General features: G+C 47.6%; 1 protein-coding gene across 5 annotated transcripts in view; it reads left to right on the forward strand.

Moving 5' to 3' along the window:
- The first annotated feature begins 433 nt into the window (after positions 1 to 433).
- Positions 434 to 21,021, forward strand: part of TRIM37 (tripartite motif containing 37) — a 198,214-nt gene continuing 177,626 nt past the window's right edge. For 3 of the 5 annotated variants that reach the window (XM_073574320.1, XM_073574337.1, XM_073574329.1), the window contains exons 1-2: positions 434 to 785; positions 10,502 to 10,603. In XM_073574320.1, the coding sequence (XP_073430421.1) occupies positions 627 to 785; positions 10,502 to 10,603 (261 nt within the window). In that variant the 5' untranslated portion in view covers positions 434 to 626. The remainder of the gene's footprint in view (positions 786 to 10,501; positions 10,604 to 21,021) is intronic. The other 2 variants (XM_073574355.1, XM_073574346.1) reach the window with 2 other exon arrangements.

Consider the following 21,021-nt stretch of genomic DNA (forward strand, 5'->3'; position numbering starts at 1 on the left):
ACCAGGTGCACAGTGACAGTGCTCGATACACTGCTATGGGGATACACAGGCTCACCCATGGCCTCCTCAGCATCACCAGGTGCACAGTGACAGTGCTCCATACTGTGCTATGGGGATACACAGGCTCACCCATGGCTGCCTCAGCATCACCAGGTGCACAGTGGCAGTGCTCCATACTGTGCTATGGGGATACACAGGCTCACCCATGGCCTCCTCAGCATCACCAGGTGCACAGTGGCAATGCTCCATACACTGCTATGGGGAAACACAGGCTCACCCATGTTCGCCTCAGCATCACCAGGTGCACAGTGACAGTGCTCCATACAGTTCCATGGGGTGTACAGGCTCACCCATGTTCGCCTCAGCATCACCACACCATCACCTCCCACTTTTCCGTCCTCACTGCTGGGCCGAGCTCAGGCGCCGGCGCGCTGACGTCACTGGCCCCGCCCTCGGCTGGCTCGCTCGGCGTCGCTCGTCTCTCAGTAACGAGCCGCGGCGCAGTATGGCGGCCGGGATGTGACCGTTCGCGCTGTTGTTTTCTTGCTCCCATTCCCCGCGCACGCAGCACCGAGGGACGAGCACCGTATCTCCGCCACCCCGACTCCCCCTTCCCCGGCTGCTGCATGTCTGCAGCTGAAAGGGGGCGGTTTACTGATAATTTCCTCACCTGTCTGTGCAGCACCATCAAGTACCTGACCTACTTCAGGTCCAGGAAGAAATCTCTCCAGTACTGCAAGATCAAGGAGCCCAAGCTGGAGGAGATGGACGAGCAGAGCGTGGAGGTGAGGGGCGGCGGTGACAGCTGGCGCCCCCTATACTGGGGCGCTCCGGGTGGGCCAGGCTCCTGCAGTGGACCCTAGTGGGTCACACCCTGCCCTTCCTAGGATGTGATGGGCTGCAGCGTGTCCAGCCCGCTGTCTGTGGGCAGCATTGCAGAGGGGGACCCTGGTGTGGGGGGCTTGGGCTCAGTCAGGTGTGTACAGTCACGATGGATCATGTGCCCATCAGGGCCACACACTGCGGGGTACCTCTCGTGCCTAATTCCACAAGGGGCATGAGGTGATCCCATGGGCAGAAGTGATGGGAACCAGCGACACTGACCAGCCAGCAGGACCCACCGCTAAACCTAGTGCTGGTAACACTGCCTGGTCTACAGACCCCCGTCTAGGACTGCGGATTAAATGGTGGCCAGGGGTCGCCCAGGCACTGGCCTATAGGTGTACCCCCGACTCCGGGCTTTCACCAAATGCCGGCGAAGACCCCCCCCCCGACCCACAGAGCATCACAGCCGCAGCAGCCTGGGAAGGGAGTGTGATCATTGCCCGTCGGACCAGAATCGCCCGACTCCTGCTACCGCCACAGTGTTTGTAAGTACCGTATATTCCCACTGTAAGACTCACCCCCATTTTCCCCCTAAACTTTTTTTGGGAGAAAGTGCGTCTTATAGTCTGAAAAATATGGTAATAACCCTGGAACGCTTCAACAGATCCCACTGATTCTGAGATTGTTTTGTCGTGACATATTGTACTTTATGCTGGTGGTAAACAATTTTCTAAATGATTTTAGTTTTATTTGTGAAAAAAAAAAATTGAAATTTAATGACTATTTAGCAATTTTCAAACTTTGAATTTGTATGCCCTTAAATCAGACAGTTATGTCACACAAAATACCATAGTTAATAAATAACATTTCCTACATGTCTTACTTTACATCAGCACACTTTTTTGAAACATTGTTTTTTTTTTTTTTTTGTTAGAAAGTTATAAGGGTTAAAAGTTGACCAGCGATTTCTCATTTTTCCAACAAAATTTACAAAACCATTTTTTTACGGGCCACGTCACATTTGAATTCACTTTGAGGGGTCTATATCAGTGGTCCCCAACCTTTTTTGCACCAGGGACCGGCTTGAACCAAGACCACTCTTCCATGGCCCGGCAGGGCGGGGATGGAGGTGTGACAGGGGCGGGGCTTTGGTCATAAGGGGGCGGGGCTATGGACGCGGTTGTAGTTTAGCAGTGCATATTTATCATTTAATTATAACATTTTTAATGTGACTCAACTCACCATAGGTTTTGAATGAGTGGGAGCACCTGGCTTGTTTCTCTGTTTCAGTGGGAGCATTGGGCTACTTCTACTGATGACCGTCACTGCTAATGATGATTGGAACCTACAAGGAAATGGAGCATTGAGCACTTAAGAACAATTGTACTGGAGTACTGTACATGCTGATTATTTTCTAATCATCAGAAAATGTATGTGTGGTCCCCCCCGTCCAGCTCTGTGTGGCTCCCCCTGTTGTATGCATGGCTCCCCTGTCCAATCCTGTATACATGGCTCTGCTCCCACTCTCCCATCCTGTATGTATGGCTCTGCTCCCACTCTTCTATCCTGTATACATGGCTCCCCTGTCCCATCCTGTATGCATGGCTCCGCTCCCACTCTCCCTCCCTTGTATACATGGCTCCGCTCCCACTCTCCCGGCCTCCCTTGTATATATGGCTCCGCTCCCACTCTCCCGGCCTCCCTTGTATACATGGCTCCGCTCCCACTCTCCCGGCCTCCCTTGTATATATGGCTCCGCTCCCACTCTCCCGGCCTCCCTTGTATATATGGCTCCACTCCCACTCTCCCTCCCTTGTATATATGGCTCCGCTCCCACTCTCCCTCCCTTGTATATATGGCTCCGCTCCCACTCTCCCTCCCTTGTATATATGGCTCCGCTCCCACTCTCCCTCCCTTGTATATATGGCTCCGCTCCCACTCTCCCTCCCTTATATATATGGCTCCGCTCCCACTCTCCCTCCATTGTATATATGGCTCCGCTCCCACTCTCCCTCCATTGTATATATGGCTCCGCTCCCACTCTCCCTCCCTTATATATATGGCTCCGCTCCCATTCTCCCTCCCTTATATATATGGCTCCGCTCCCATTCTCCCTCCCTTATATATATGGCTCCGCTCCCATTCTCCCTCCCCTGTGTATATGGCTCTGCTCCCATTCTCCCTCCCTTATATATATGGCTCTGCTCCCATTCTCCCTCCCTTATATATATGGCTCCGCTCCCATTCTCCCTCCCCTGTGTATATGGCTCTGCTCCCACTCTCCCTCCCTTGTATATATGGCTCCGCTCCCAGTCTCCCTCCCCTGTATATATGGCTCCGCTCCCACTCTCCCTCCCTAGTATATATGGCTCCGCTCCCATTCTCCCTCCCCTGTGTATATGGCTCCGCTCCCATTCTCCCTCCCCTGTGTATATGGCTCCGCTCCCATTCTCCCTCCCCTGTGTATATGGCTCCGCTCCCATTCTCCCTCCCCTGTGTATATGGCTCCGCTCCCATTCTCCCTCCCCTGTGTATATGGCTCCGCTCCCATTCTCCCTCCCCTGTGTATATGGCTCCGCTCCCATTCTCCCTCCCCTGTGTATATGGCTCCGCTCCCATTCTCCCTCCCCTGTGTATATGGCTCCGCTCCCATTCTCCCTCCCTAGTATATATGGCTCCGCTCCCACTCTCCCTCCCCTGTGTATATGGCTCCGCTCCCATTCTCCCTCCCCTGTGTATATGGCTCCGCTCCCATTCTCCCTCCCTAGTATATATGGCTCCGCTCCCATTCTCCCTCCCTAGTATATATGGCTCCGCTCCCACTCTCCCTCCCTAGTATATATGGCTCCGCTCCCATTCTCCCTCCCCTGTGTATATGGCTCTGCTCCCATTCTCCCTCCCTTATATTTATGGCTCCGCTCGGCTCCCCCATCCTCCCCATCATACTTACCCTCACGTCGTCGCTGAACTTCCTTCCCGTCGCTGCACGTCCCTGCATCTCGCGGCGCTTCAGCTTCTTCCTGTGCGGAGCGGTCACGTGATACCGCTCATTAAGGTCCATGAATATGGACGCCACGCCTATGGGAGATGAGTGGCGTCCATATTCATGACCTTAAATGAGCGGTAGCACGTGACCGCTCAGCGCTGGATGAAGCCGCCACGGGATGCAGGGTGAGTATCAGCTGCTGCACCGCCCCCCGGCTCCCCTTGTGTCCGCGGACCGGCAAGGGCACTGCAACGGCCCGGTGCTGGGCCGCGGACCGGCGGTTGGGGACCCCTGGTATATATGATAGAAAATACCCAAAAGTGACACCATTCTAAAAACTGCATGCCTCAAGGTGTTCAATACCACATTAAAGAAGTTTATTAACCCTTCAGGTGCATTTGCAGAAATTAATGGTATGTGAAAGAAAAAAAATTGATATTTAACTTTTTTCTTCCCATACATTTTACTTTAGACTCAATTTTTTTTTTTCTCAAGGGTAACAGGAGAAAATGGACCCCAACATTTGTTGTGCAATTTCTCCTGAGCACACCAATACCTCATATGTGGGGGAAAACTACAGTATGAGAGCAGGACAGGGCTCGGAAGGGAAGAAGTGCAGTTTTGAGACCCTTATGTGCCTAAGCAGTGGAACCCACACACACACACACGTACAGACACGTGACCCCATTTTAGAAACTAGACCCCTCAGGGAAGTGATCTAGATGTATGGAGAGCACCTTGAACCTCAAGGTGCTTCACAAAAGTTTATAACGTTGATCCGTGAAAATAAATCACATTTTTCCACAGAAATGTTTTTTTTTAGCCCCAAATTTTGCATTTTCACAAGGATAATAGTAGAAATTATGCCATAAAATTTGTTGGGCAATTTCTTCTGAGTACGCTAATGCCCAATATGTGGACAAAAACTACTGATTGTTCGCACAGCAGGGCTTGGAAAGGAAGGAGCGCCATTTCACTTCTTGAATGTGAAATTAGCTGGAATAATGTACGCCATTCCTTTGGAGAGCACCTGATGTGCCTAAACAGTGGAAACCGCCCACAAGTGACCCCATTTTGGAAACTAGATCCCTCCGGGAGCTTATCTAGATTTGTGGCGAGTGCCTTGATTTCCCAGGTGCTTCAAAGAAGTTTATAAAATTGAGTTGTTAAAATAAAAAAAAAATCACATTTTTCCCAACAGTGGTTCTTTTTTTTTTTTTTTTTAAAGCCCCAAATTTTGTATTTTTCACAAGAAAATGGACCCACAAATTTTTGGTGCAATTTCTCCTGAGTACACACATACCCCATAAGTGGGGGAAAACTACTTTTTCAGCGCACAACACTGCTCAGTGCTCACTGAGTGCCGGGTGTCAGCTGTCGGAATCAGTTGACATCTGGAGGCCATCGCCTGCGCACCGCCTCTGACGTATATCTGCTGCAAATGTCGGGAAGGAGTTAAAAAAACTACATAAAAACTCATCATATACACCAAAACATGGCACCAATGAAACTACAGCTTGTAACTCAGTCTAAGCCATTTTCTACCTTTATTGACATACATAATGTAACACTTGGGGCTGTCAGAAAGTGTGCACAAGTAATAAAACAGGAATACATTTCTGAATGTAAATCATGTATCACTGAATCACAGCGACCCACATGACAAAGTTCACACTCGTTTCCGCACACTGCATAAAATATAAGGAATTCTGACTTGTCTCCATGGCTACAGACTATAAACATGCCCTGTGCAGTCTGCTCCTCTTCTTATGGGCATCATGTAGACAAGAGGGGGAATGTTAGTGGTAAATCAGAAATGTAGCATTGGACTATACAGTGTTTAGCACTTGGCTTGTAACCATGGAGACACATAGGGCTGCATAGGATCTGACGATGCATGATCGTTTATAAAGGGAATCTGTCACCAGGTTTTTGCTACCTGATCTGAGATCAGCATGATGTAGAGGCAGACACCCTGATTCCAGCAGTGTGTCACCTTCTGGGCTGCTTAGTATAGTTTTGATAAAATCATCCGGAGATTATACTTGGAGGACTAAACCTGCTGCCAGGTGGTCTTCTATATTCATGAGCCCTGTATAACTCCGTCCCCATCACTGATTGGTAGCTTTCTGTATAGCCTGCACATGAGCAGAAAGCTGCCAATCAGTGATGTGGGCGGGGTTACACACAGCTCAGAAAGAGACCTGCATGATTGGCAGCAGTGACCCTCAAAATGACAGCAAGCAGCAAAGTAAGTGACACATCGCTGGAATCAGGGACCCTGTCTCTACATTATCCTGCTTTCAGATGGGGGAGCAAAAACCTGGAGACAGATTCCCTTTAAGACTTCTCGTTTTGCAGTTTGGATGCACTGGAGCAATAATAATAATGGTTGCAGAGGTGTCCATAGCATTTCAGACATTACTGTGACTTTGTGTAGTATATTGTATATTTTAAATTACTTTTGTCTTTCCGGTTTTCCCAGCTGAGCTTTATTATTATAATAATAATTTGGAAAATAGCTTGACAGATTGGCCGTGAGCTGTATGAACGTATTGTGGACCCAAGTTGATCAACCATTTAGATTGGACTTGGAGACCAGTAATAACTATGACTTGTTTGTCCCGGATGATGTGGACATGTAATATATATTCTGGGCGACTGTGCTGTAGTCACCGCTAATTAGACTAGATTGTCTTTATCCTCAGGCGCTAATATTAAGTTCTTAACATTCTTGCACCATTGATCCCGAAACCATACAAGACATTTCTTTGTTTAGGGATGGCCCCGGTCAGCATCGTGGTTTCTGTTGGTAACAATCCGATGACGGTTGGACAGATCGGCTTTTAAAGGAAACCTAGAAGGTGATTCATGCTGCCTGAACCAAGGCAGATATTAGTGGCCAGAATCCCGTCCTAATGATTAGTCTTCAGCTCTCTACTCCTGTAATGCTTCAAAACAAAGCACTGCAACATTTTACAGCCAAGCATGTCTTTAAACTAAGGAAGCTGCCCTTGGTTTGGGTAGCATGAGTCACGTGACACGTTTCCTTTAAATGAACACATACTGATTGATGCTTGTTACAATAATGGCGGCACGCAATGTCCTGGTAATTTTCAAAAAAGCATTTCTCTGCTGCCACCGCAAAAAGGATCTGGTGCTGATTTTTAAAGGAATATGTCCATGATAATATATTAATAATTATAATCAAATACTATATTTAAAAAAGCAGATTAATTTTTTTTTTTTTGGTCTGCTCATGATTGAGTGTGACCACAGTGCGTGAGCTGCTAGCAGTTCATAGCATTTAGTGACTTGCTTACAGCAGCCTGCATGTACCTTATGAATCTGTAAAATGGAAAAGTTCCTTCACACCAATAGGGGCGGTTTTGAGATGTGCGCTGAATTTGCCATTGTACAGGGAGGTGGAGGAGGTGAGCTGTGACCCTCGCCTATTGTGAACGGTTGATCTTGTGTTATCTTTATCATTGCTCTCAAACTGTGAGGATGGCCGTACCCAGTGAGGCACCTGTAGCTGTTGAGGTGTGGCAAGGGAAGGCAGTGTTACCTGCTGTAATGTCTGGCTATCACAATGGATGTCAGTCTCCACGCCTGGAGAGGGGTCCTTCAAGATGAAACAGTCAGGGTAGTCTTCAGCCAGTTCCCTCTTTTCTGCCCAAAGTGGTATTGGCATTCCATCTTAATGAGGACATTGTGCTGCCATCTTTTTCCTCTCTCCTCATAAGACCCTACAGATCCTAGAGCATCCAAATCCACCGGAGCCCATTGAGTCCAGATGATCGTTGGTGAGGTCTTCTGCTCGAAGACCATTGTGCTACCCTGTAATGTGACGGCCCATTCTGTCCTAGCAGTAGGGGTGACATGGGCTTCTTATCACAAAGCCTCCATGGTACAGGTGTGCATCGCAGTGTCATCCTTATACTAATTTTTACATGTCGCTCTGGTTCTCGGAGTTTTGCAGATGGCAGTTCAATAGACAATGCCTCCTTTTTCCATTGTTCTATCACCCATAGGGATTGCTATGAATATCACATAGTCTTGTGTTCCTCTAATGGTACAGACAAGAATATTGGCTTTGATTTCTCCATATATTTTTATTTATTTTTTTTTGTGGGGCTTTTTTAACTTGTACTTTCCAGATTTTTTTTCCCTTTCTAATTCTATTCAACAGTGAAGAAACTGCTAATGTTTTACCAAGCGAAACACTCAAGATACCGGCTTGTATTGTAAAGTATAGACCGTCTTCAGAGGCAAAAGTGCCTGAAGATTGGTTACCTCGCATCATTTAACCACTTGGCATCTTTGGTCATAAGAAGCTCAACGGACAGAAAATGGGATCAGCAAGTCGTTTTTAAGCAGAAATGCAGATTTAATCCTTTTAAATGTTTCCTGGGCTTTTACAACTAACTTTTGGAGTGGACCCACCTGAAAAAGATGTGTGCACATGCCTTTAGTATCTGCTTGCTGGTGGCAGCAGCTACAGCACATGGTCCTGTCTTCCCCAATGGCCGGTACGAGAGTTTTTTGAGAACACTTTTGGCTGCCAGCCGCTTGCAGTGGAAAATTGCTTTCCAATTTTTTTTTTTCTTTTTTCCAAATTATGTGGCCATTGGGCATTAGGCGGAGTCTTTGCTGCGGATGGTTTCACCCTAAGGGTGTGTGCACACACTGCGGATCCACAGCGTTTCTGGCGAATCTGCTGCGTTGTACAGTACCATTTTACTCTATGTAAAATGGAAACTGCAGTGCAAACGCTGCGGGATTCTCAGCGCGGTTTTGCTGCAGTTTCAAATCTGCAGAAAGAAATGACATGTCACTTCTTTTCTGCAGATTCCACTGCGGTTTACCATCTCCTCCATTGTAGAGGTGATAAACCGCAGCCTAATCCGCAGGTCTTTTGACCTGAAATTTACCTGCGGATTTTACAAAATCCACGGGTAGAAATCCGCAGCACCTAAAAACTACGTGTGCACATACCCTAAAACTGCTATTCATATGTTCCTTTGTATATCCCCTGTTCATGCCTCGACTGTAGAGAAAATGCCTGACGGATAGCTGTTCATGGTGGGCTAGAGATGTGACGTGTAGCTGATTGCTGCGGGGGTCTTTTTCCCTGATGAGTAATTTGATGCCTGGTGGCTGAATAGGGTATGTTCGTTACCAAGTCCTAAGAATCTGTTGTTTTTTTACAAGCTCTGTGTACCATATAGTCACGGCCCCCGTCGAGTCCCTGTGTACTCACCTGCTCGCTCCCGCGCCGCAGCCTGTCTCCTCCCGTCAGCCGCGGCGTCCTCCTCTGATTGGCCCGCGGCCTGCGACGTCACTGCATGCTTTGCGCATGCGCCGTAGGCCACGGCCGCGTCTCCCTCCACCTCCTTGTTCTCCGGCAGTGCCCTGACCCGGAAGCACCGCCGGACCAATGGGGGGCTGTCCAAGGGTATTTCAGGCCGCCCTCCTGTAATGGAAGCGCCTGATTGTCGTGTTTCTACCTGCACGCTAGGCCGTGCCCCGTGCTCTGTGCCCCGTGCTCATCTCTCTCCTGTGCTTTCTTCCCTGCTCCGTTCTGCTGTCCGTGCCTGTTTCCTGCCGTCCTACTCCGGTCCTGTATTCTTGCTCCGTCCTGCTGCCCGTGTCTACCTCCTGCCGTCCTACTCCGGTCTTGTGTCCCTGCTCCGTCCTGCTGTCTGTGTCTATCTCCTGCTGTCCTACTCCAGTCTCGCCACCCGAGTCCTACTCTGTCCTGGTGCTCGTGGTACCTCGCACTTAGTCATACTCCAGTCCATTCCGAGCAGCACCTCTTGGTACCGGCTGCCGTGGCATTCGAACCCCTGGGGCTGCTCCTAACGATCCCTGTATAGGGGTCGGCTCCACCTGGTTGCTTGCCCGGGGACCGCTCGGTGACACGGACCAGAGGGTCCACTACTGGAGTCTTGCCTCGCCAAACTAGGACGCTAACACATATATACTTTTTTTTTTTTTTTTTTTAGTTTTGCTGCAAATGACACCATAAACTATAGATTCTTGATTTATTAAGTATTTGCACCAAAGGTCTGCAACAAAGTATTCAAGTGATTTAGTTGTTGCATCATGACAACTTCTTGAATCCTATTGGCCAGCTGGGCCTGGTTATACATGGTCTATATATACATGGTGCATCTGGATGCCAGTGTAAAGTGTAAGGCCTGTTTCACACATCCGTTTTTCCCCATCAGTCAAAATCCGCCGTTTTGCAAAAAAAAAAAACGGATCCGCCATTTTTCTTGGCGGATCCGTTTTTTTCCCCCCATTGATTTGTATTAACTGCGGATCTTGACGGATGGTCATCCGTTCGATCCGTTTTTTTTATGGATCCGCCAAGATTTTGCCGTCCGCTGAGCGGACAGGACAGACAATGAAACGTTTTTTTTTTTTTTTCCCCAGCCGGATCCGCATTTTCTATTGCGCATGCCTGGGAGAAATGCCTGTGTCGGAAATTTAACCCTAGACTCAGTTCTGGCGTCTGGAAAAAAATTCCCTCTCCCTCTCAGCTTATTTGCTGTGTATATTATGTTGATGTTTTAAAACAAAAAACTAATACGGTTTAACGTAAATAAATGTAGTAATTTAATTTCGTACATATAATAATTGTAGTAGTAAATTCTTCTGGCTTTTGTGCACTTTGTTTCCTAGGGCATCGCTGAGGTCTTCAGATGTTTCATCTGCATGGAGAAGCTGAGGGATGCCCGCCTCTGCCCACATTGTTCCAAGCTCTGCTGCTTCAGCTGTATTCGGGTAAGGGCCATCCTGCAGGCGCTGCTGCTTTGTGTCCTCTCCAGTAATATTCCAGAAACTACTGCCTGTCATATGGAAGTGGCTAATTACAAAAACCTGACAATAGGAACAACAGATTTGCTGATGCATATATGTATAAGTATGCATAGCCCCCTATTTCATTTTTTAACCAGACTGATCTGTGTGTATTAAAAAAATAAATATATATTGCAAGGAAATGTCATGGAATTATGAGGATTGCAGAAATGTTAATAATATGCAAATGAAAAAAATGGAAACCATTTTCAAAATGTCTCCTTTTATTCCATCCCGAGTATGAGTGTCATCCGCAGCAGTACGTGCCCTGGCATGCCTTGTCGTGCTATAAAAGAGACTAATAATGGTGGTTTGAATGTTCCTCCTACACTGAGTGCACCCTGCACGCAAATCATCGACGCCTCCGTGTCCAAGCCACATTTTTCAAATCTGATGTGTCAGTATGTGTCAACAACTCTGGAATGTTTTAAGATTGTTTTTTACGTGACACGTTGTACTTTATGATGGTTTTAAAATGTAGGTCGATATGTTTTGCATTATTGAAAATTCCAGTGCGCTTGCTGCACAAAATAGTTAATAAAGAACATTTTACTTTGTCTGCCTTACATCGGCACCATTTTACAACTGTCTTTTGACGTTAGAAGGTTTAATAATTTAACAGAGGAAATTTACTAGGGACCTCGTTAGTTTTAAAGTAACTCTGGTGGACCTATTTATTGTTAACCCCATTCGCGACGTTAGACATATCTATACGTCCAGGTTGGGCAGGTCTTCCGACCTTGGACGTATGGATGCGTCATGGCAATCGTGTGCGCACCGAATAATATTCGTTATTATATGCCTTTTGGGATATTTGTACATTTAACTTTATCAGCCAAATAATTCTATTAACCTTTCATCTACACACTTACAGGTGCTTATTTTACCTACTGTTATAGGATGATACTTTTTTTTGATCACCTGAGATTGTGCTTTCTTTCTACACATGTACATAAAACTCCCATGATTAGCTCACCTGTTATATACAGACATATGATTAACCCCTAAGTGACAGAGCCAATTTGGTACTTAAAGACCAAGCCAATTTTGTACAATTCTGACCATTGTCACTTTGAGGCTATAGCTCTGGAACGCTTCAACAGATCCCACTGATTCGGAGTTTTTTTTGTGACATATTGTACTTCATGTAAGTGGTAAAATTTCTTCGATACAACTTGTTAATTTATGAAAAATACGGAAATTTGGCAAAAAACTTTGAAAATTTTGCAATTTTCCAGCTTTTACTTTTTGTACCCTTAAAGCAGAGAGTGGTGTCATACAAAATAGTTAATAAATAACATTTCCCACATGTCTACTTTACATCAGCACAGTTTTGGAAACATCATTTTTTTTTTTTTTTTTTTTGCACGTCATAAGGGTTAAAAGTTCACCATCGATTTCTCATTTTTCCAACTAAATTTACAAACCCATTTTTTAGGGACCAACTCACATTTGAAGTGATTTTTTTTTTTTGGGGGGGGGGGGGGGGTCAGTGACAGAAAATACCCCAAAGTGACACACAACCACATTCAAGAAGTTTATTAACCCTTCAGGTGCTTTGAGAACTAAAGCAATATGGAAGGAGAAATGAACATTTTTACTTTTTTCACAAAAAAAATTACTTTTAGACCCAAATGTTTTTATTTTCACAAGGGTATCATAAGAAAATGGACCACAAAATTTGACAAATTTCTCCCGAGTACACCAATACCACGTATGTGGTACCATTTTGACTTTTTGAACGCAAAATTGGCTGGAATCAATGGCTGCATCATGTTGCGTTTGGAGAACCCCTGATGTACCTAAACAGTGGAACCCCCAATTCTAACTCCAACCCTAATCCCAATACATCCTAACCGTAAACCCAACCATAATCTCAACCCTAACTTTAGCCCTAACCCTAATGGGAAAAATAGAAATAAATCCTTTTTATAATTTTATTTTTACCTAACTAAGGGGGTGATAAAGGGGGATTGGGGGAATTGATAGACTTTTTTTTTTTTTTTGATCACAATAGGAAATATTTCCTATTGTTGCCGGGGGACATCATGGGGGGGATGCAGGAGGGTCCAGGGACACTGGTGGTATCGGGGGTGGATCGGGGGACTCCATTTCTCTCTCCGCTGATGTGCGATCAAATCAGAGGAGACATTAAATGGGAAATTGGACCTTTTTTTTTTTTTTTTTTTTTTTTTTTTTTTCGCTAAATGAATATCAGTGATCGCAACACTGGGGTCGGTTAAGAACCAACCTGAATTTCTGACGTTGGGCAGCGCTATACACTTATTTCTCTGCAAACACCAGAAGACAGGCAGAGATGCTTACCTGCCCAGGTAAGCATTTTGGTTACCACGGGGCAGCCCGCCTGATCTAAGAGTATAGGCGTTATTAATAGGCTGTAAGCCAGATGCTCTTCATCACTTGTATGTGAATAACGCCACATACAGATTATCTTTTGTGCTGTCATATACAGTGGGGCAAAAAAGTATTTAGTCAGTCAGCAATAGTGCAAGTTCCACCACTTAAAGATGAGAGGCGTCTGTAATTTACATCATAGGTAGACCTCAACTATGGGAGACAAACTGAGAAAAAAAAATCCAGAAAATCACATTGTCTGTTTTTTTTTCATTTTATTTGCATATTATGGTGGAAAATAAGTATTTGGTCAGAAACAAGCAATCAAGATTTCTGGCTCTCACAGACCTGTAACTTCTTCTTTAAGAGTCTCCTCTTTCCTCCACTCATTACCTGTAGTAATGGCACCTGTTTAAACTTGTTATCAGTATAAAAAGACACCTGTGCACACCCTCAAACAGTCTGACTCCAAACTCCACTATGGTGAAGACCAAAGAGCTGTCAAAGGACACCAGAAACAAAATTGTAGCCCTGCACCAGGCTGGGAAGACTGAATCTGCAATAGCCAACCAGCTTGGAGTGAAGAAATCAACTGTGGGAGCAATAATTAGAAAATGGAAGACATACAAGACCACTGATAATCTCCCTCGATCTGGTGCTCCACGCAAAATCCCACCCCGTGGGGTCAGAATGATCACAAGAACGGTGAGCAAAAATCCCAGAACCACACGGGGGGACCTAGTGAATGAACTGCAGAGAGCTGGGACCAATGTAACAAGGCCTACCATAAGTAACACACTACGCCACCATGGACTCAGATCCTGCAGTGCCAGACGTGTCCCACTGCTTAAGCCTGTACATATCCGGGCCCGTCTGAAGTTTGCTAGAGAGCATTTGGATGATCCAGAGGAGTTTTGGGAGAATGTCCTATGGTCTGATGAAACCAAACTGGAACTGTTTGGTAGAAACACAACTTGTCGTGTTTGGAGGAAAAAGAATACTGAGTTGCATCCATCAAACACCATACCTACTGTAAAGCATGGTGGTGGAAACATCATGCTTTGGGGCTGTTTCTCTGCAAAGGGGCCAGGACGACTGATCCGGGTACATGAAAGAATGAATGGGGCCATGTATCGTGAGATTTTGAGTGCAAACCTCCTTCCATCAGCAAGGGCATTGAAGATGAAACGTGGCTGGATCTTTCAACATGACAATGATCCAAAGCACACCGCCAGGGCAACGAAGGAGTGGCTTCGTAAGAAGCATTTCAAGGTCCTGGAGTGGCCTAGCCAGTCTCCAGATCTCAACCCTATAGAAAACCTTTGGAGGGAGTTGAAAGTCCGTGTTGCCAAGCGAAAAGCCAAAAACATCACTGCTCTAGAGGAGATCTGCATGGAGGAATGGGCCAACATACCAACAACAGTGTGTGGCAACCTTTTGAAGACTTACAGAAAACGTTTGACCTCTGTCATTGCCAACAAAGGATATATCACAAAGTATTGAGATGAAATTTTGTTTCTGACCAAATACTTATTTTCCACCATAATATGCAAATAAAATGAAACAAAAACAGACTGATTTTCTGGATTTTTTTTTTCTCAGTTTGTCTCCCATAGTTGAGGTCTACCTATGATGTAAATTACAGACGCCTCTCATCTTTTTAAGTGGTGGAACTTGCACTGTTGCTGACTGACTAAATACTTTTTTGCCCCACTGTACCAAACAACCACCCCCTCCATGGATTGGTAGGTTGAGAGTGATTGTTTCATCGGTATTGCTGCACCTGTGTTGCTGCCTTCTTTAATCGGGTCCACTGCACCCTGATAGGCCTGGGCAGGTAAAAAAAAAAAAAAAAAGTCATCTCTGCCTTTTTTCTGGTGTTTTTTTGGAGGTTTTCTAAGTCCCTCTTTTTTGTGTCGGTGAGCACTGTGACAAATCACTCCGTGATCGCCTTTGCTGGGGTCAAAGGCCACGTGGGTTTAGCATGAAACTCAGGTGCACAGCCGGGTTCCGTACATAACTGACACTGGGTCAGATTTATTTAAGGTGAAAGCCCAAACATACAGACAGGGAATAAAACATAAAACAAATCCTTGCCTGTCCGGCGCTAACTAAACAGGGTCCGAACTAACTACCAACTGGAGGGCTTCTCCCGTCCAGCCCAACCACAGTTAAGGGGCCTTTACAGATGGCGATATCGCTAAAGCGTCACCGATTTTTGTTATGCAGCAGCGATATTGCTAGCGATATCGCTATGTGTGATACTTACCTCCGACCGGCTTCCCCGCTGTCTGTCGCTGATCGCACAGCTCCATTTCTCGTCGGGCGCTTCCTGCTGGCGCCGACAAGCGACGCGTGGACGCGGGCGGGAGGACATCTTCATCGCCACGTCTGAAAGGTAAGTAATGACCACTGCTGCGTCGCTACATCACTGTGAGATCTGCCTGTTTGGCAGCTCACTAGCGACCATTCAGCGATGCACCAGCGATCCTGACCGGGTCGTATCGTTGTCGGGATCGCTGGTGCATCACTAAATGTAAAGGGGCCTTAACGGTGAGCACGGCCTTCACTCACAAGTGTCTCTCACACAGACAGGCTCTCTGTGTTCCCCAAGCTGAGACACTAACACACCACCTGGTGTCCTTTTATCCGCCTCCCCTTACTCATTAGTCATCAGGTGAAACACTGACCAGACTAGGCCACGTAGGAAAGGTATCTGGGCAAGATATATCTGCCCTCATCCACGATTCCCCCATGCTTCACATATCCCCCCCACCCTGCTCAGACCACTCCAGTCGAGCAAAGACACCCGCCAAACAGTGCACTTGGGACAGGGCATCTGCATTCCCCATCTGTACCCCTGGGCAGTGCTCCACCGTAAAAGTGTAGGCCTGCAGGGCAAGGAACCACCGGGTCACTCAACTATTCTGTTCCTTGTGCAAGTGCATCCACTTGAGAGGGGCATGGTCAGTGATCAGCCTGAACTTTCGGCCCACCAGGTAATATTTGAGGGACTCTATAGCCCACTTAATGGCTAGGCACTCTTTTTTCCACTACCGCATACTTTTGCTCATGTTTATTCAGCTTCCTGCTGAGATAGAGGACCGGGTGTTCCACTCCGTCCCTCTCTTGTGACAGTACGGCTCCGATACCGGTCTCAGAGGCATCAGTTTGTACCACAAACTCGCTGCGGAAATCTGGAGTCACCAGTAGGGGTTGAGAGCAAAGGGCCCGTTTTAGGCTATGGAAGGCTTCTTCAGCCGCTAAATTCCATTTAACCATGACAGAATCTTTCCCTTTGGTAAGATCCGTCAGGGGTGTAGCGATGGCTGCAAAATTGGGGATGAACCGGCGATAATAGCCGGCGATCCCCAGAAAGGCTTGCACCTGCTTTTTGTTAACTGGTTGCGGCCAGTCCTGAACCGCTTGAATTTTATCGACCTGGGGTTTAACAATACCCCTCCCAATTACGTAACCCAAATACCGGGCGGCTTCTAGCCCGATGTGACATTTCTTTGGGTTCGCGGTTAGACCTGCCCCCCACAGGTCCTCAATCACAGCTTGCACTTTCCGGAGGTGAGTCTCCAGTCCAAGCTGTAAATGGCAATGTCATCCAAATAGGCAGTAGCGTACTGCCTATGTGGCCTCAAGACTCGATCCATCAGTCTCTGGAATGTCGCCGGCGCTCCGTGCAGTCCAAACGGCATATACACATACTGGAATAAACCTTCCGGTGTAGCAAACGCCGTCTTCTCTCTGACAGCCTCTGCCAGAGGGATCTGCCAATATCTCTTTTTTAGATCTAGGGTCGTAACATACCGGGCCTTCCCTAACCAATCTATTAACTCGTCGACCCGAGGCATAGGGTAAGCATCAAATTTAGAGACCGCATTCAGTTTCCTGAAGTCATTGCAGAACCCGGATGGTGCCGTCCGGTTTAGGAATTAACACAATCGGGCTGGACCAAGCACGGTGCGACTCCTAAATGACCCCTAACTCTAACATTGCCTTGACTTCTCGGGAAACGGCTTCACGGTGCGCTTCCGGGATTCTGTAGGGTTTCACATGGACGGTGACCCCAGGTTCCATTATGATGTCATGTTTCATTAGCGTAGTCTGCCTGGGTTTTTCAGAGTAAAAATTTTGGTTGTGAAGTAGAAACTGCCTGACCTCAGTCTTTTTGCCGCTCCGAGAGAGTCTCTGCAATCCGTACCTTCGGTACGGTATGCGAGCAAACGGGCCGGGCCAGATCCGCTGATAAGGCAGACCCATCCTTCCAGGGTTTTATCAGATTTACATGATAAATCTGTTCAGGTTTCCTTTTACCTGCCTGATACACTTTGTAGTTTACCTCACCAACTCTTACCTTAATCTCAAAGGGGCCCTGCCACTTTGCGAGGAATTTACTGTCGGCCGTGGGGACCAGAATCAGCACCCTATCTCCGGGTGCAAACGTACGGATCTTGGCACCCCACCATAGATTCTTTTCTGGGCTCCCTGAGCCTGCATCATGTGCTCTTTGACAATGGGCATAACAGCCGCAATACGGTCCTGTATTTGTGTTACATGATCTATCACCATTTTAAACGGAGTGACCTGACCCTCCCTGGTTTCTTTTGCGACGTCTAACAGTCCGCGGGGACGTCGGGCATACAATAACTCGAAAGGCGAGAATCCAGTGGAAGACTGGGGCACTTCCCTGATGGCAAAAAGCAAATACGGAAGTACATAGTCCCAGTTTTTCCCATCCTTTCTCAGCATCTGCTTCAGAGTTTTATTGAACCGTTCGACCAGCCCGTCTGTTTGAGGGTGATATACGGATGTGCGTAACGGTTCGATTTGTAGCAGCCTGCAGAGCTCCCTCATTACCCTTGACATAAAGGGAGTCCCCTGGTCGGTGAGTATCTGTTTTGGAATACTGACCCGACTAAACACATGCACCAGTTCCTTGGCAATCGTCTTGGTGGCTGTGTTGCGCAAAGGGATGGCCTCCGGGTAACGAGTGGCATAATCCAAGATGACCAAGATATGTTGGTGTCCACAGGCAGACCGCGGAAGGGGCCCAACTAAATCCATCCCAATCCTCTCAAACGGGACTTCAATAATAGGTAGAAGTAGCAAAGGGCTACAGAACCGGGTTTTAGGCGCAGAGGCTTGGCAGTCAGGACAAGACTCACAATATACACGAACATCATGATGCATGCCTGGCCAAACAAAACAGTGTAATATCCTTTCGGTGGTTTTTTGGACTCCCAGGTGACCTCCCATCACATGTCCGTGGGCCAGGTCCAGCACCTTCCGCCGGTAGGTTTTTGGCACGACTAATTGTTGCACCATGTCTTCCCCTTTTTCTCTATCTGATATAATAAATCATTCTCCAGGACCATGTACGGATATGCCAGCCTAGTGCCAGGTTCTACGGGTACCCCATTTATCACTTTTACATTTGTCCTAGCCTGGGAAAGGGTAGGAGCCTTTATTTGCTCGCTTTGGAAGTCATCTTTCTGGACTTCCAGATCCGGCAAACGGGGCGGTGGACTGCTGCCTACAGCCTCCTCTTCCCTGGTCTCCTCAGTATCCCCTGCCATGACTGAAACCGGGAACTGAAGTTCATTTCCAGTAGACTCGTCACTAGAGTCGCCCTGGGGAACCTCCTCCAGGGGTTCGGGACCCACCCGTGCCCTGGGAGAGGAATCCCGTACACGGTTACCCTGGGGCAACAACTGATTCTCCCACAATTGCCTGAAGTGGGGAAAATCCCGGCCCAAGATAACATCATGCAACAACGCGGGGACGAGTCCCACCTTATGTTGCACAGACCCATGGGCAGTAGAAATGCATATGACCGTGGTGAGGTGCGAACAGGTGTCTCCATGCACACACGTTACAGAAAATTTGATGGTCCAGTCGGGGCTGACACCAGACTGGCCTTCACCAGAGTCACCACACTTCCCGAGTCTACCAATGCCACCATCCTTTTTCCGTCCACCGTTGCATCACACAAGTGTTTTTCCACCTTACTTTGACCGGCATTCACACTCACTACCTGGGCAACCATAGACATGCGTTTTTGAGAGTCTGTGACGTCGCACTGCATGGGTTCAGTAGTGACCAGACAGTTCGCAGCGATGTAGCCCATCTCTTGGCAGCGAAAACACCTAACGGGCCCCTTGCCTAGACCAAATTCGTTACTCTTGGCCTCACCGTGCGGGCATTCCTGTTTTCCTCCCCCACTGTCTTAGGGATTTTTCCTTCTCCCCTACTCCCGGGAACAGTCTTACCGGCTCCACATGGAGATGATGAAGCCTGAGGTGGGTTAGCGTCGTCTCGGAGTCCTTCCGCCACAGAGTACCGCTCAACCATTTCCACCAGTTGATCTGCCGTTGTAGGATTTCCATGGCTTACCCACTTCCTCAGGGCTGGCGGTAGAGCTCTCGGGTATTTGTCCAGGACGACTCTCTGGATCATCTCTGGCGCCGTCAGCACCTCGGGTTGTAGCCGCTTCTTCGTCAGGTGGATCAGGTCGAACATCTGTGACCGCGGTGGTTTATCCGGTTGATAAGTCAATTGTTGCGCTCTTTGTGTACGGAAAGCGGTCGTTACTCCCAGCCGGGCCAAGATCTTGGCTTTGAGTTTGTCAAAGTCCTGCGCGGCTTCAGGTTCTAAGTCATAATAAGCCTTTTGGGCCTCACCGGAAAGAAACAGGGCAATCAGGCCGGCCCAGCGGGCCGTCCGTTCAAACTTGGTCAGGTATACCTCGTCGTCATCTTCGGTCGTCATCTTCTGCCAATACTGACTCACGTGAATTACCCTCGAATCGGCTTCCGGGTTAACCTCCGGTAAGGTCGCCAGGCGCTGCGCCACCTGCTGGAGAAGCGAACGATGTGTAGCTGTCATGTCCACCAACTCCTTCAGCTGGGCCATCATCACCCGACTAGCTTCTTGCTGGACTGCGGTGGACTGCACCAGCGCTTTCACCACGTCCTCCATGCTCATGCTTTCAACGTGTTGCCCGCGTTCTCCACCATACTGTGACAAAATGCTCTGGGATCGCCTTTGCTGGGGTCAAAGGCCACGTGGGTTTAGCATGAAACTCCGGTGCACACCTGGGTTCCGGACATAACTGACACTGGGTCAGGTTTATTTAAGGTGAAAGCCCAAACATATACACTCACTGGCCACTTTATTAGGTACACCATGCTAGTAAGGGGTTGGACCCCCTTTTGCCTTCAGAACTGCCTCAATTCTTCGTGGCAGAGATTCAACAAGGTGCTGGAAGCATTCCTCAGAGATTTTGGACCATATTGACATGATGGCATCACACAGTTGGCGCAGATTTGTCGGCTGCACATCCCTGATGCGAATCTCCCGTTCCACCACATCCCAAAGATGCTCTATTGGATTGAGATCTGGTGACTGAGGAGGCCATTTGAGTACAGTAAACTCATTGTCATGTTCAAGAAACCAATCTGAGATGATTCGAGCTTTATGACATGGCGCATTATCCTGCTGAAAGTAGCCATCAGATGTTGGGTACATTGTGGTCATAAAGGGATGGACATGGTCAGCAACAATACTCAGGTAGGCTGTGGCGTTGCAACGATGCTCAATTGGTACCAAGGGGCCCAAAGAGTGCCCAGAAAAAATTCCCCACACCATGACACCACCACCACCAGCCTGAACCGTTGATACAAGGCAGGATGGATCCATGCTTTCATGTTGTTTACGCCAAATTCTGACCCTACCATCCGAATGTCGCAGCAGAAATCGAGACTCATCAGACCAGGCAACGTTTTTCCAATCTTCTACTGTCCAATTTCGATGAGCTTGTGCAAATTGTAGCCTCAGTTTCCTGTTCTTAGCTGAGAGGAGTGGTACCCAGTGTGGTCTTCTGCTGCTGTAGCCCATCTGCCTCAAAGTTCGACGCACTGTGCGTTCAGAGATGCTCTTCTGCCTACCTTGGTTGTAACGGGTGGCAATTTGAGTCA

This window comes from Dendrobates tinctorius, unplaced genomic scaffold (genome assembly GCF_039654945.1).
Source record: "Dendrobates tinctorius isolate UK_male_01 unplaced genomic scaffold, ASM3965494v1 ptg000007l, whole genome shotgun sequence".
NCBI lineage: Eukaryota > Metazoa > Chordata > Amphibia > Anura > Dendrobatidae > Dendrobates > Dendrobates tinctorius.